The sequence below is a fragment of the Anoplolepis gracilipes genome, chromosome 2 (assembly GCF_047496725.1).
Source record: "Anoplolepis gracilipes chromosome 2, ASM4749672v1, whole genome shotgun sequence".
Taxonomy (NCBI): Eukaryota; Metazoa; Arthropoda; class Insecta; order Hymenoptera; family Formicidae; genus Anoplolepis; species Anoplolepis gracilipes.
In genome coordinates this window covers 10101781-10119772 of record NC_132971.1, presented here as the reverse complement: position 1 = coordinate 10119772, position 17992 = coordinate 10101781, and the positions used below count along the sequence as shown (strand labels likewise).

The 17992-nt window shown below is 35.4% G+C and overlaps 1 protein-coding gene across 1 annotated transcript; it reads right to left on the bottom strand.

The window, feature by feature from the left end:
• Positions 1-265: 265 nt before the first annotated feature.
• Positions 266-16989, bottom strand: LOC140676227 (uncharacterized). Its single transcript, XM_072911098.1, has 6 exons — positions 16242-16989; positions 8284-8425; positions 8103-8193; positions 7240-7343; positions 6573-6955; positions 266-6438 (listed from the first exon to the last, which is right to left on the bottom strand). The coding sequence occupies exons 2-6, from the start codon at positions 8396-8398 to the stop codon at positions 2836-2838; spliced, it is 4296 nt and encodes a 1431-aa protein (XP_072767199.1). The 5' UTR covers positions 8399-8425; positions 16242-16989; the 3' UTR covers positions 266-2835.
• Positions 16990-17992: the final 1003 nt, after the last annotated feature.

Below are 17992 nucleotides of genomic sequence, written 5' to 3'. Positions count from 1 at the left end.
ATATAATAAATAATATTATATGTTATAGTAATAATATATATATATTATTTATATTATAATGTGTATATATATATATAAAATATATAATATAAATATATATATATATATATATATATATATATATATATATATTAAAACAGTATAAAATTGTTATTTAGACTGTCACTTGTTGTTAAAAGTAGAGAAGTAAGACTATAATTAAAGATCTCGTAAATATATATATATATATATCGTATGGCACATTATTTCGTGATTCATGATTAGTACATAATACATACATAAAAATACGCGCAATAATTCTTGTTTACCTTTACAATATTATATATAAAAATAAATTATATGTAAATGTAAATATTAGATTATAAAAAAATTATATATATACATAGGATATGTGCCTCTCAATAAATCGTAAGTTCTCTCTTGCATCCCAAGTACATACACACGTGTCATCATGTATTGCTACGCAAGTTTAGATATATTATAGAAAGGCGATATGATTGAGTCAATCAATCTTTGACTTTTTCGAAAGACGGATATAAAACTTGTAGCCTGTCAGTAAAACACTTTTAATTCTATATTCATTTTTTTCGACTATGCGTTAAAAAATGAGAATAAAAAATTTTGAAAGATTGTGTTTTCGTAGCGACATTCCAAAATTTTAATGTGCAATCTTCGTAATACGTCAGAGAAAATCTAATAAATTTTATTCTTATCACTTTTTTATACTCTCCAACATTCTATCATTACAATGACATATGTGCGGAATAAAAATATTTTTATCATATATATACAGTGTGCCACACACTTTTATTTTATTACAATAATACGTGTCCAAGTGGCAAATGTGACATAATGAGACAATAATATAGAAAAAAGTTTAAAAATGAGAAATAATTAAGATTGTAAATAAATAATTTATAATGAGGTGCATATTTAGATATTATTTATAAAGAAATATACATGAAGAGGGAATATATGCATATATCTAAAGTCCCTTAAAAAGAAATTTATTGTAAAGATATAACACAATAATTGTACAAATTATATTAATAATGTATTATACAATCATATGTCCGTAAAGCGAATATGTTTCTCCTGCTCTATTTTTTTACATTTGCCATATGATCAGATTTAAATACATTGAAAGCAAATGAAAATAAACATAAAGCGCGCATCAAATATTTTTGTTACCATAATGCCATTGGAGTGAGAATAGGTACTGTCGAAAATGTTTACGATAAAAAATACCTATCTTGTGAAAAGACACTGTTTCATTCAAATGACTGCAATACGAACATTTGACTGTATATCAATAGAAACGATTGTTTTCTTACCACGATACACATATCTTTAAGATTTAAAATACAAGAAATATACTCGATTAACTTCCGATTTATCAAATAACAGGAATTTGGAGAAGAGGACTGTGCTGTGTCCTCCGCTTATTATTATGTATATAATAAATATGTACAAATCTTAAATAAAATACAATTAATATATAATACAAATGCATTTTGTGTGCAGTAGCATAACGTAACAATAATTGTACAACATATAGACATTATGCATGTAACTAATACATAGGAAACGTAACACAAAAGATACAATGTACGAGAATAGTACTGGATTAAAAAGTTTTTTTTTTCATTTTTTCAAGAATATGTCGTGCATTCGACATCTTTAATTTATAGTATCGGATCTGTATGTACATGTGAAACCATATTTGCATGATATATTTAGAAACTTTATATCAGAAATTTTTTATGTGATGAATAAGTTATATAATAAAATATATACATACAATAATAAAAGATTAAGAAAATAAATAATAAAAGATTAAAATATAGGTAATAATCCTAATAAATTCCTAATAAATTCAATCTTTTTAATTTTCTGGCATTGTGCGTTAGCAAGTTTTAAAAAACTTGTGTAAAACAAACGATATTGAATCTATAAAGAATCAATATGAAATATATGATATGCAAATATAGTTTGCACTTGTTTATGCTTGGACCACTTTTTAGCTTCTTGTTATTTTTCTTTGTTACAGCTGTCAATGCAGCTATAAAACACTTGTTACTTATTAATTGAATATATAAAGATGCGATTTTATTTTATGACCCGATTTCAGTAGCAAATGTTGAAAGCAATGATCATAAACTATGCGAGACATAGTTTATTCATGAAATATGTTGTCATTGTCGATCTACATCACTAATTAAAAGTTACGTTCTGGTATCAGCGAAGAGGATTCTCAGAGAAAGACAATGGATTCTTTCTTCCGGAATGTTTCAAGTTTTAATTTGACAAGATCAATGATTTAGTCTATAGATATTCCAGAGCATATGAAAGATTCTTTTTAAGAAACTTGAAAAAATAAGATTCTCGATCTACTGTTCTTTATACTATTCTGTATATTCTGTGTACTCTATAATATACGTAACGTTCATGTGAGATTCTTTTCTCCCACTTCGCGTCAATTATAATAACTGTGTGTATCCCTGTAAAAAATGATTCCATGCATCTTTCCATTCATGGCAGTGTCTCAAAGTTTATCCGCTTGTCTGCTTTGTCCTATAGTTCTCTCGTTATCATTACGTTTTGTACGCAGGTTATCACGTACAATAATCAGATGTACAATGGATTCAGTGAAACTTCCAGTCTATATAATAATCGTCGAGATGAAAAAAAATTTAAACTGTTTCTTTCTCACCGGAGCTATAAAATCCTATAAAATTCACATCGATGATTCAAAACACCATCTCGTTTCCCCATCAACATCGTAAATTCGTCGCGATTATGCCTTCATCTTCCTTGAATTACACGCAAGTGTTATTACCGAGTATTAGTCTCGTTACTCTCGGCTTTCCGATCAGTTTTCTCCGTCTTGGATTCATCAGCGGTCCCTTCACTCTTTATCGTGGCGTTCAGACTTTTCAAGAAGTTTCCCAGATGTTCGGCAGCGATGGGATTGTTCGCCCATTCGTTCGAGGGAAAAACCGCCAGCAAGGTTTTCTGCACAGAAGTCAATTGCTTCGCGATCTCGCTCGCTTCTGATTTGATGGCAAATTTGTTCTTATCGTCGGAAGCGGTCGAATTATCGACGATGGGATTCGCGTCCGAGGTCTTCGTCGAGGCGTCTGCCGACATTTCCCGATCGGTCGTTTTGCCTGAATTCGTACCCGAGCTAGATTCCACCGTGATCGAGCTGGAATCCGGACTGTCCGGCGATTTGTTGCACGTCGCTTCGGAAGCGATGCTCTTGGTCGGACTCGATGACGTCTCGTTATTACTTCCGTTTGAACTGTTGATATTATTGTCACCGTGATTAGTACTATTCTCATTCCTCGATCCACCACTGCCAGGAGGTGGCGACGGCGAAGCCGTCGACGACACGATATTAGGACTCGCCGCCTCGCGTTTCGGTTGCTGTTGCGGTTGTGTCGAATTGTCAGGATTAATCGTTTCTTTTCTAGGCTCAGCACTCGTATCTCTAGTTCCAGAATCGTTCGTGGCTTGGCTGGTGCTCTTTGCGTCTTCGGTCCGCGACAGGAACCTATTTGTACTTTCGACACTCACGGGAAATCTTTTTTGAGCGTTCAGACGAAGAGTTTCGTCCGCCGAGGCGTGACCTTCATTGTTGTTACGGTTAAAAGAAGATTTGCTCGTGGAGTCGCCCACGATCATTCGGTTGGTGTTAACGTTCGCAGATTTGTCGGCAGACTGTTGTTGCTTATTGATGGGAACCGCCAAAGGTGCCACGGACGATCTAGCAGGCTTAATCGGCGCGCACTGAGCGGCCAAATGACTCTTCCCTGGCATGCCACTGATACTGGGATTAACTGGGTTGTCGCCACTCCCAGACGTGGCGGAGGTCGCGCCGCTTTCCGCAATGGGGCGCGGTGGCGGCAGTTTCAGCCGCGCCGTGTCCATGTGAAACTGCTGAAGATTCGGTGCTTGATTGAGAGCATAAAAACTCGACAGAGTCGGAAAGACGGATGAAAGATCCGACCTCGATCGGTTGATGGAACCGAGACATGGTGCGTAAACGGGGGTACGTGATGGTGTCGGTGGTAGCGGAAAATCGCTAACACGGTGAGCGGCGGGTGTTAGAGAACCTGGAGGTGCTCGATAATACATATGATTACCCAGCGTTACCAGTTGGCCCTGATCGGAGACGCTACCCGGTTGCATACTATCCCTGCCCGTAATCTTATTGGTTTTGTTTTGATTAAGTTTCGTCACCGGCTGAGGAATTCTCAGAGGATGTAGATCCATATTCTTTTTACCTCCGCTCAAATCGAGAATATCCTTGGATAATTCGTGTTCCTTCTTCCGTTTGTTGGCCAACGTCGTTGTTCGTTGTTGATTCGTTGCTGTCTCGTTACGATCCGTCGTCATCGGAGTCTGCTTCGTCGTCACTGCCGTTGCCGCCGTTGGTTTGGCCTTCGTTGGAGTAGCCGGCATTCTCATCTGTCCAGTCTTCAGAGCCTTCAACACGCGCGGATTGACGGACCGATCGTTCAACGTGATGCTAGGATTCACCTTCCCGCGACTGTTATCAATGGGATCTTTAGGCTCGACTAATTGCCCGGAAGCTCCCGCAGACTTGGGCGACGTCAGTGTTATACTCAAACTCGCCGGAATATTCAATCCGTAGCCATCCACTAGAAAATCCCTGGTGTCGTTCAACAGAAGTGGACTGGTCGACGCTTTCGCATTGGATCCACGACTGGAACTGCCACCATAATCTCCCACCACATAGGTTGCTCTGCTCGTAGGTATCACAAGTTCATCCGCGGAAGAACTACGCGGCATCTTAACAGAATTATACGGAGAAACGTTTTGCCTCTTATTAGTTTCTTGTCTCTGTGTGATCTGTGACGACTTTCGACGCTTCAAATCAGCGATCGGTACACCCGGCGGACATTTCCTCTTTACTGCTCCAGCAGGAACGATTGGCGGATCGCTGGAGAAGGTGTACACATCCATCTTAGCAGCATGATTGCCGCTCGTGATGTTCGTCCTATTTGGATTGACTCCCGAACTGGATGCACGTCCGTTTCCATCATTGGTTTTGTTCACACGCGAATTACCAGTCATTCCGAGGAGATTCCGTTTTGCCACCGCGTTTGTCGCAAAGGTATTGCTGTTTGCATTCGATCCGGTATTCTCAGTGTTGCTCTTTTTCTTGATTTCGTCGATATCTTTCTTCGAGGATTCCTCCACCTTCGCCTTACTTTGTTGAAGAAGTTCAAAGGTGTTCACTATGACACTAATATCTTGAATATCAGGGATCGGCTTGTTATCGTTTGGCACTGATGGTTCCCGGGCTGTCAACTGGAAACCTTGCAGGAATTGCTTTTTATCCTGCTGCTCCGCTGGTTTCTTTAGCACTGTTTTTGGCATAGTACCACTAGTGTTAGTGGGAGAGGTCTTCTCGGACGTTGGAGGTCGATCCACTGAGAAGGTCACTTTACGTCGTTGCTTTTCCACCTTATCCGGCAATACCGGATTTGTCGTAGTAAATTTATCCTTGTCTTGTTGCTGCTGTAGTCGCTGAATCAATGTGCTCGACGACGTATCTTTTTCCACTTGGCCGCAACGTAGCAAAACGTCACTGATGACTTTCGGTTTCTTCGCATTGCTATTTTGCGGCGGCGAACATTGTTTCAGCGTTATCTTGACACCATTGGAATTCACGACACTAAATTCAGGACTCGTTGGGCTTTTAACGTCCGTCACGGTAGAAGGAGTGGACGAATTCTTCAACACTTCGTATTTTCCGTCTGGATTCTTCATTATTTTAATTGGACTCTTTATCTGTTTGTTTGAGTCATTGCACGTCGACGTTGACGTCGACGTCGTTGTCGTCGTCGTCGTCGTCGTCGTCGTCGTCGTCATCGTCGTTGTTGTTGTTGTCGACATCGTTGTCATCGTTGTCGTCGTCAATGGAGACATGTTTGTCGTTACCGTAGTCAATATCGTCGTCGTCGCGCTCGTCATTGTTAATGTCGACGACGGTGCAGACATCGTCGTCGTTTTGTTCACTTCCTTTTCGTCTTTCTCTGTTGGCTTGCGATCCACGGATGTATTTATCTTGTTGTTTGTAATCTTATTCAAATTTTTCGCCAAAGACGTTGTCCTGTCGTTACCGCTCGCAGGTTCTGATTTAACTTCCGATTTAACTTCTGATTTAACTTCCGATTTAACTTCCGATTTAACTTCTGATTTAACTTCCGATTTAACTTCCGATTTAACTTCTGATTTAGAGGTTTCCAGAATCTGATTAACAGGATTACTATCACTATTACTCCGAATATCATTCGGCGGCAAACACTCCCGGGCTCCCAATCCTGGAGTCGATGGTCTTTGGTGCAGCGGTGCTTCCAGCCTCTGTTCATGCGCCACCAGATAGAAAAACCTCATCGGTGCGATCTGCAAGAAAAACAATTTAAGTGCGAGATCTTAAAAATCTTATATACGTATAAGAACAGCAGCATGCACAATTATTATGTCGTCTATATAATTATTTTGCGAAGAGAGATAGATAAATGAAATTGAATATGTACTCTTTTCCACGCGTAAATATAAGCAACATCCATGAGAGTCCAGTTTTCGGGGAGGGTCGCGCGTCGATGACAAATCTCGATGGTGTATCTTGTTACATCGACACTGTACTTCATTGATATGAACTTTTTCAAATGCGCAATAGTTACGAGAGCTGGACATTGGAGATATCGCCTGCTGTTGCCGTTGTGACTATTGTTATTAGTGTTGCCACTGTTATTAACGTTATTCGAGTTGTTTATGTCCACGTCATTAGTGCTCAATATATCCAGCGGATCTGCTTCTGGCGGCAGGTATTCCAAGCTCAAACTCACTACATCCTCCGGATTGAATATTAATCGTCCGCTCACATCTTCACCGCGTTGCTCCGGCGTTGTTAAATTCGCTAATTGTTTGAAAATTGAAATATAATATTCAAAATATATATCGTTTATATTAAAACTCTTATTCTAAACTATATTGAACTATGACATCAGAAGCGAAAAATTTTGTGAATTATTTTCTTGTTAAATAAATCAGTTTTTTATTTGTTACTGCAAAAAAAGATTTAAAAATTTTTTATTTCTAACATTATAATTCGATATAATTATGGTAAAAGACCAAGAGTCTTAAACGGGAATATTTGTGCAAAGATTCGAAAATCTATGCTGTCTTAAAACGATTAATTACCGTGCTCGGGATGTTTTTTGTAGAACTCTTTCCTCTTTAGCATTTCTCTATGATATAATCCGGGCACCAACTTATACACGATCTCCTGTAATGTCTTATCGGCTCTGCAAAAAATTTCAATTATAAATGATAAAAAATAATTTTTTAAATATAAAATATATAATAAAAAAGATATTTATTCTCTTTTATTATATAGAGTACATTCACTCAAAAAAATAATCTTGCAACTTTAAGAAAAATTTTCTAGGTGTAAAAAATTAACTGAAACAGATAAATTATTAGCATGTACTGTGATACTGCATATATTTTACACTTAATCAATTTAAACGACAGAGACAGAATTTATATCTGTATTATTAATGTAATTTAGACAGAAAATTTTTCTGTGATGCCTATCTTTAGGGCCTTTATATATTGTCAAGGACAATTATATTTGTGATTAATATTTGACAATGGGATCTAAATTTTCTAGAGGTATTGCTAGAATACTGCTATTAGAAATTCTATACGTGACAAACAATATTCTAACAGATACAAAAAGTAGCGATAAATTTTAATTGAGACATCTAGAAATTTATCTACATTAGCAAAATATTTTTTGAGCATTAGGAATACACTCATCTTGATCATTTTAAAATCAATATTTCGTTATTTGTGAAATATAAAAAAAATTCTATTTTTTAATATTAATTATTCATTATAATATTAATTATATACTCTTGTAACCAAATGTCTCTTAACAAAGATTAAAATTTTATTTCTCCAAACAACAGTTTATTGTTACTGCAAAAGGGGAGTGAACAATGTAAAGTGTTGTAAATTATTCGAACGATATGAAACAATAAAAACATATGATTACATACTTGATATTTGGCTTCGCTTTGTTGAGCACATGTTTGCACGACGGGCACTGCGCTGAAGTACTGAGATGTTTTAAAATGCAACTTCTGCAAACTGAATGGCAAAAATGCGACATTAATTTATCATATATGTTGATAAAAGCAACAAAATGTCAACTACATAATAAATCTTGACTTTACTCACAGGAATGCAAACACTCCACCACGGTTGTGGCATCTATGAGGTAGCCTCGGCACAGTAAACAGATCAAATGCTGATTAATATCACGTAAGAGCATCCTTTTGCCGATACCAGCCATTTCTTCGAGAATTACAAAACGCTAAGCCTGTAAAGAAAAATGCGGTCATTTTCAATTTATCATTTCTAAACTTTAGAATTCAATTCATTATTGTTATAAGTCTGAGTGTTAATCCCATGAGGAATTGAAGAGTGTCGTAAGAAACCTTACGGTACTTTTTCATTTTCAAAATTTCCGCAATAATGCAATTATAATAGTTTGAATTATTAAATATAAAATGTATATCAGATATCTGTTGAAAATATCATGAAAGTTATGTATTTATAAAAAAAAAAGTTATCCTGCATATCGCTAATAAAATAACAACAAAATCATAAATTTCAAAATATGAAAAGCAGTTTTTAAAAAACATATGATTGAGAATGCCTTGCAATCAATAGTTTGATAAATAGTTGAGAAAAAAATTAAACAATGATTATAATTTTTAATACGTTTTAATGAAATATTTCTGAGACATATATGTGTGTAATATAATATTTTTCCATTCAATCAACTCTTCAAATTCATCATTTTAGTCACATGTTTTACAAACATCGTATTAAGTATATTGTGCATATTAAAAGAAAATATCCTACACTCAAAAAAATGATTTTGCAACTTTAAGAAAAATTTTCTAGGTGTAAAAAATTAACTGAAACAGATAAATTATTGTCAAATACTGCGTGATACTGCATATATTTTGCACTTGATCAATTTAAATGACAGAGATAGAATTTATATCTATACTATTAGTGTAATTTAGACGGAAAATTTGTCTGTGATGCCTATCGTTAAGGACAATTATATTTGTGATTAATATTTGGCAATGGAATCTAAATTTTCTAAAGGTATTGCTAGAATATTGCTGCTACAAATTCTATAGGTGATAAACAATATTCTAACAGATACACAAAGTAGCGATAAATTTTAATTGAGATCTAGAAATCTACATTAGCAAAATATTTTTTTGAATAGTATTGATAGCATTGATACAAAGTACTATCATGATTGAAAAATTTAAATTTTTCAAAAAAAAAAAAAAAAAAAAAAACATGAAATAAATACAAGCTTACATAAAGTTAGCTTGAGACATATGATATATCATAATTATGACTAAAATAGCATTAGAAAACTACTTTAAATAAAAAAGTTATAATTATAGAATTATTTCTCGTTTGTACACTGAAAAAAATATTTTGCTAATGTAGATAGATTTCTACATGTCTCAATTAAAACTTATCGCTACTTTTTGTATCTATTAGAATATTGTTTGTCACGTACAGAATTTATAGCAGCAATATTCTACACAGAGAGAAAAATTTCTTTAGATTTAATAAAATTTATGCTTGAAATAGTCGAAAAAAAGCTATTTATTTTAAGAAACTAATAAGATTATTGGATTTTTAAAATAACATGTATCATATAATATTGTTTAATTCAACGAAATAATACTTTTTACAGTGAATAAAAATAATGTTTCATATGACATAATGTTGTTTGAATGAAATAAATAAATCCAAACAAATTATTCAAACAAATCGTTCTCCCTGTGTAGCAATACCTCTAAAAAATTTAGATAGTTTCAGTGAATTTTTTGTATATAGAAAATTTTTGTTGAATTTGCAAGATCATTAATTTTGAGTGTTTGTACCATCGAAATAGAAAACTTTCTCTCGACATTATTCCAACGCAGTTGCCGTACTTTAGTAACAACTGACATATATTTTACAGAATGCCAGCGATATATCATTATGTACGTTTAGTTGAATTTTTCGAGGGTTTCTCAGGTAGACTCTGCGATTCCCTGTTACATCCGTTTTGTCATCCCCTCCAACCGCTCAAAAGCCCGCCTGTAGGTAGGAAGGTATACGGGTACATTTCCCGTCTCTGTTCAGAAACGTCCTTTCCGTTTTTCCGCTCGCTCGGCGGTGCGGTTAAACCGCCAAACGTCCCTTGCAACGTGGTGTATATTTGCGTGTGTGTACGCTCGTCGAATATACCTGGCAGTATTGATCGAATATCGCGGTATTTTACGGTCCGACGAGATAAGTCGACTCACCTAGTTATTTATGTTACACGAAGAATTGCCAATTTTACGGAATTTCTCCTTTTTGTCATTGCGTGTGCAATTTGGGAATTGCACACTGTCGGACTTGACAAGCGCAGCATGCTGTCGCCATAAACGTAACACGTGTTGTTCGGCAGGAGCACATAGATTCCGCCATTTACATTTTCGTGACGCGTCTTTTTGTCGTTTGCGCGCCGCCTGAATATCCCATATTTTTTTTATCCTCAATTAATCGAAAAAGAAGTTCCGTGCAAAACTGACACAAAAAGATGCTTTTTTGTTCTCTTCCAGAACAAAGAAACCGAATCGGTTTAAAAAGAAATGTCATACAGAATGCAAACAATAAAAAGCAAAATGCTACTTACGAACGTGTATTCTATCCAAAAATAATACATAAATGAAAATTTAAAATATATACATTTTTCTTTCATTTCTCTCTCTCACTCTCTCATACATAATTATCTATGTTTCAAGCAATATATTCTTGATTTCAACAAAGTGATGTATTTTTTTATTCTATTTAATATAAACAATCTAAGATAATGTAAGAATTGATGAACAAATTTTAAACTCTGAAAAAAGGATATAATGACTTTAGGATTCATAGAATTTCTGTTGCAAATAATATCAAGATTAATAAATTGATAAACAACAAATTATTTATTAATTCTTTCGATGTGCGATTTTTATATATCTATTAATAAATTATTTCTCTTTCCTAGAAATCCGAGTCAATGTTTTCCGTCGGTTATTTGATTCTGTTGCCGCGCAACACGTGTCGCGAACGCTACGATAGATGCATAGCCCCCATAATCATACGAGATTTTTATATCCCTCTCTTCCAAACGATGCAAATTTTTCAAGAATGTTTAATAACCGAGTAGAGATTGAATTATCTTACATGTCAAATTATGAAATTTTCTAAAAGCTGTGACTTTTGATTTTGATATTAAATATTTTTATATTAAATAATTTTGAAATAATTAAATATTTTTTATATTAATTTTATAATATATTTTAAATTATTTATCTATATATTATAAATTATTCATATATTTTAAATATATATTTTTTTAAGATTTTTATATTAAATATTTTTGTACGTAATATTGTGTGAGCCCTTTCATATCAACAGACTCGAAAAAGAGTAAAAGATTCCCTTAAGAATATAAGATTTTATTATTTAATTGTGCTTTTGAATTTATCTTTTACAGTCTTTTAATTTCAAACGTTAAATAATGTTACATGTGATTTTTACATTTATAAATATGGATTTATAAAATTTCATTTAAAATATTTGTATTCTAGATGTACTTTTGATCTTTTTTTTGTGATGTAACAATATAAAACAGTCCTTTACATATAAAATTTGCAATTTCTCTATAATATTTCTCTACATTTTATTTCTAATATCCTTATTTAAAAATTTTTGTTAAAATAAATGGAGCTATTCGACAAATGTAAATAATTTTATTAATTGACTTTTAGCCAATTCCATTATTGATTTCAATTAAAAGGTATTGCTACAGAAAAATATATTTTTTTTCATACATGCGGAAAAAGGCGAAAAGTAATCTTTCGAATCCAATCAGCAGTAACCGCGACCGACAATCGCCAGAGCATGTTCCTCTTATCAAACTAGGAATAAATCACAGATAATAGACTATCTATGATCGACATGTATGTACGCGCGTATGTATACAATTTATAAAATCAAAATATGAGGAATAATATCGAGAAGGAAAATTCGTTCGAGCATTATCTTTCTAGCGTTTTATTTCATCGTTATTTACTCGAATTATTTAAACTGCGAAACGTGTGCCTTACATACCGCTTTCTGCGATGTCTAGCGCACTATGTCTATTTATACCGGACTGCTACGCGAAGCGAAGAAGTGAAATTCTCAGCGCGTTGTAATTGTAAGGCAAACGAAACGTGGCGTGGATCGCTCTCGAAACTAAAGATTTATTCTACAAAAATAAGATTTTAAATTTTCGATATATCAATCACATGAATGACAGTGACGATAATAAATATATTTTTTAATATTTTACATCAATTAATCCGCAAACTGTAATAAAAGTAATAAAAAATAGAACAATATTATAATATATTAATTATTGTGTGAATTATATTATATATTTATTATAATTGTATTTTATTATATTATATCTATTTAATAATTATTTATTATTATTGTTATTGTTGTTTGTTAATTCTATCAATTTATTTTTATATATATGTATGTTAATTTTATCAGAGTGTCTACTTTTTGGAAAAACATGGAAAACCTGAAATTTTCAAAGATTTCTGTACCTAGAAAAATCAGAGACTTCTCAATGGAATTTTATTTCACAATAGAAAAATTTAGAAAATTGCATTAAAAAATTACCAAAATATTCTCTTTAAAGGCATTTTGAATAAAATATCTAAGAAATCAGAATTTTCAAAATATTTTATGTGTTTTACACACACAAGATTTGAGTAAACACCCTGTTTATAGGCATTGTCGAAACAGAGAAGCAAAGTTTGCGGATTGAAGACCTAACCTAATTTGGTCGAGACCTTGTCAATTGAGATTACATCGACACGTGTTTCGGAATTAACATGTGATACGAGTAGTCGTTCTCACGCGCGTTGCTATCAACGTGTCACGTAAAAAATGCAGAAAACTGAATACTCAACTGGCTTTTATAACGTAATTCCTTCCGGAGTATTGAATAATGCGTGCATGTGTCGCGCAGGTTCCTCCTCTTTATTTCCTGTGAGATTTCTCACGTATCGGAATCTTGTGTCACGCAAGACGTATAGATTAAAGTTTATTTAGGTGTTCCTTTTTCTCAAAATTCCTTTACGAAAAAATACGTATATATTATATTTTTTATAATTTTTTATAAAAGAATTATCTCTGATACTTTTGCGCACGCTTTCTCTTGAATATAATTATTAAGTATTCAGATTAACACGAATTATTATTCCCTAAGAAATATATTTGTCTCAAAAGATCGATTATTTTTTTCTTAATTATAATCAACATACATGGGTACAGGTATTGCAATTAATATGTATTATTTTACGATACGCCGTGTCTCAAACGACAAATGTAATAAGTAATCCTCAGTTTTCATTTTCGTAATAGAAAGAAAAAAAAAATCGATCGCAGACTGCTCACGAAATATCGTCACGACATTAGACGACACTTACGCTTGCGAAAAGCAAAGGGAGACCTTGCCAGACTGCCGTTCGCAGTCACTTAGCGACCAGAGGAGAGACACAGAGACCGCGAAAGGCGGACATCGGGGGAGCGACTTGGCTTTTCCGTTATTAAGGGTGCGAAGGAAAGGACGATTGGCTTTTTGTAAGAATCCCAATTCAATACGCGATCACATAAACGGAAGATCGGAAGTCGAATGTAACATTTTAAGGCTCAATCAAGCGTCGCTCTCTATAATGAAAGCGAAGAAATTGATGCGCTGAAGAGAAACGCATCAGACAGATGCATTGAAAGTAATAGGTAAAAGTGATATCGTAATTTAATTGTAATTAAGCAAGATTCCTGTCGCAATAAAGTGAAAACTTTTTCAACTCTGCCGTAGCAAAGTACATTTTTTTCTGTCATTATATTAATTTAAGGAAATTTATTTTTTTTGTTATATCAAAGGAAAATAACCATTTATATTTTTTTTACATCAACACATCCAAATGTGGCCCAGATTCAGATCATTATATTGTGATGGAAAAATTTCAATTTTTGACATTTTTTAACTTTCTTTTTTACACTTTTCAATTTTCTTATAGCGTAACATACGCTTGTACGAAATACGTTTGTACAGTGATGTTATAAATGGCGCCAGCTTATGAGACGGAAATTTCCTTCACGTAAAAATTCTCATGAATTTTATCAGCAAATTCCGGACTTTTCGAAGTTACTTCACATTAAGAATTCACTAAAATGTATAAAAGCTATGTTAAATTAATTAAGAAATTAGATTTCATTGCCTGTACGACATTCACAAACATTTACAATTATATATTTACAATTTTTAACAACTCTGTAATTTATTATAGTTTAAATTTTATCAAAGAAAAAAAGTTGTATTATTTGTCAAACAACATGTCTCTGATATTTTACGCAAATTTTATAAAATACTCTGTACCGTTAATACATATATATACATATATATATATATATATATGTATATATATATATATATATATTTATATATAAAGAAATATATATATATTTATATATAAAGAAATATATATATATTTATATATAAAGAAATATATATATATTTATATATAAAGAAATATATATATATATATATGTATATATATATATATATATATATATTTCTTTCTTCGAGAAAAGTTAGTAATTAATTTTTTATTTTACAATATATTAACAGTATTCAATGCCAGTGTATTAGATTTCTTTAAATTTATGCGAAAAAATTTTTCTATTTTTGCAATCACATTTACATGAAATTTGCAATTCTATATGTAAAAAGAGAATCGACATCGAATTCAAAAACAAACTTTTTTAACAAATCCAGACTTATATGTTAAACTATCTACAATATTTTTCTTCGTATAGATTTACATCTGCATATATCTACAAAAAGATATTAAAGAAATAGAAAAAAATGTACATATCGAGCATATACGTTGAAATTGTTCTTTACTACAAAAAGGAAATAATCTAAATATTTTAATAAGAAAAACAACGTGTCCGAGATATATATATGACACAAACTCTGATTTAAAGCATATATATAATTGACAAATCCAATTTGAATTAATACGTTCTAATCTTTGAAAAATTGTTTAGTCCTATCTAGGCATAAAATAATGGATTAGATACATACTGATATCATTCGTGCAAGATCTACGGTATAATAAAATAAATTCTTCAAATATTTTATAAAATATATCTTTCTCGGAAAGAAAAAGAGCTTCAATGTTGAATACAATCAGCATGATAATAAACAGCATGACCAGTAATAATAGTAAAACTATTTTACTATATCATTGCAATAGCGATGATAGATAACCGATGAAAGAAGCGATATACATAATTACAGAGAGAGAAACATATATATATATATATATATATATATATATATATATACATATACCTTTACATATTATTTAGTCATTACTTGGTCATGCTGTTTACTGTCATGCTAATTGCATAATAAACATTGATCACATTTTCTTTTCCAAATATTTCAAACTGTCTATTCTAAGTTAAGGTATAGTTTATCAAGATTTTTTCAGAAAATGTTTCTATCGCGCAGTTTATGAAACCTCGAAATACATCTAAAATGCATCATATCTCAATGTCGTAATTGACGGATGGACTGTTAATACGCATCCCACTGGCGGATGCCTATTCCAGTATGTTTGTCTACCGACGAACGATCCCATGCGATTCCGAGGACGGAACGGTGCGGAACGAGAAAACGCATAAATGCAATGTGCGCCAAAAAGAGAGAAAAGGAAAGAGAAAAGAACGAGAGAAAGAGAGAGAGAGAGAGAAAGGGAGAATCGGGAGGAGGGAGAGGGAGAGAGAATACGCGGGGGACAACGGAGGAACAGACGAGGAGAACCGTCCGTCCACCTCGTCGCTCCATCTCACGGCACACAAGCACAAGCAACGTTCTGTGTATGCACCGGCATGTACATATGTGTGTGTGTGTGTGTGTAGGATTTATTTTGTATATGAATGTGTGTGCGTATGCGCGCGCGCGAGTGCCAGTTTGGTGTGTATTATACATATCTATATATACTTACGTGCGAGCATGCGATCCGTGGCAGCGGGGACGAGTAACGCTACGCGTTTCCCGGTTGACGATTCTGGAGCACGAGCGAGTCTACGCGCGCGCGCGCGCGCATAGACCACACGGCGACGACGCGTCTTTCGCGCGACACCACGACCGACACCACGTATATACTACGTGCGAGATACGCCTACAGCGGACAACGGCGGTCTCGAACAACGTCTCGAGATTTCACTACGTTCTCCCTCTCCCCCACCCTCCTTCTCGCCCTTCTCCGGGGTTCTCTCTTTGTGCAGAGGTGGCCAGTCTACTACCACCACCAGCCCCACTACTACTACTACTACTACTACTACTACTACTGCTATTACTATTGCTATTACTCTTATTACCGATGATACTAATACTACTGCTATGTCGCGTGGTACGATCGCGCGTCATTCCCGTCCCGATGAACCGCGATCGGGCCGAGAATCTGCCATGTTCGCTGCGCCCGGGGGCCGTCGTGGAAACGACGAGAGAAAATAAGCCCGATCGGGGCTTATTCGTCGTGAAAACGAGGCGAGGGCGAGGAAAACTGCAGGCAGGGCGGTCACGAAATTACGGGTGCCGGGCAGCAGCGCCGCGCGCGGCCCACTCGCCAACTAGACGTCGCACGACGGGCGCACAGTCCTCCGGACGCGCGGGATACGGGAACGAGGATGCGAGACGAGAAAGCGCGCGCAACGATACCATTCTACCGACGACGACGTCTCATGCCGAACTAAACGCGAGACGTAGAACGGGATATGCGGGATATGCCCTTTCCCCCGCGGGCTCGTCTCTCCTCCCCCTCCCCCCCCTCGTCCTTTCGCTCCCTTCTGATCCCGCTCTCCTTCCCCTAACCGCTCGCTTTTGCGCTCGCTCTCTCGCGGCAGTTCGGTGCCCCCTCCTCTTCCTCCTCCCCCCTCTGCCCCCCCTCGACATCGTTCATCCTTCTCTCTTTCTATCTCTCTCCCTTCTGTCCTTCAGATCCGATGCAACTAGCTCTGCTGGTTCGCTTAACTCTCATCGTCGTGCATGTACCCACTCGATTTTTTTCTCTCTCTCTTTCTTACCCTCTTTATTTTTCTCCCACCGTTCCTGATTGTACCTCCTCGCTCGTGCCTTCTCTTCTCCGGCTGCATTGTACCTATATACATATACGTACCTCGCACACTAGTGCACTAACAACGTTGAATTGCCCCTCTCGCAGCGGCACTGTGTCCCCTTCCCGCGTGTCGTTACCAGCTGGGGTTACCAGTTTCCTCCCCTCCCCCGTCATGGCTGTTCCGCGCACCTCGCCCGTCTCGTTTATCCCACTGTCACATCAGCCCCCACCCACCGGTTCTCTCTTTCCCTTTCCGCTGTTACGAGTGGAGAGAGAGCGAGGAGGTAGCCCTTGTATATCTCCTCCTTTCTTTCTACCTTCTTCGTTTTCCATGTACGATCCCCTTCTACCTCTGTATCGTGTTCCTCTCTCTCTCTCTCTCTCTCTCTCTCTCTCTCTCTCTTCGCAGGACGCTTCTCTCGACTCTCACAATCTCCCCCCTGCCTGTGGCTCCTCAATCATGTTTTATCTCTCGCAACTCTGGCCGCCCTTCTCTCCCCATTTTGTTCTATGTTTTTCCCTTCGAAGCGTCGAGCGCCCTTTCCCTGTTCATCCCCTCTGTTTCTATCGCCTCGCGTCACTTTCTCTCTCTCTCTCTCTCTCTCTCGTTCCGCTATTTTTTTCTCTCTGAAAAGAAG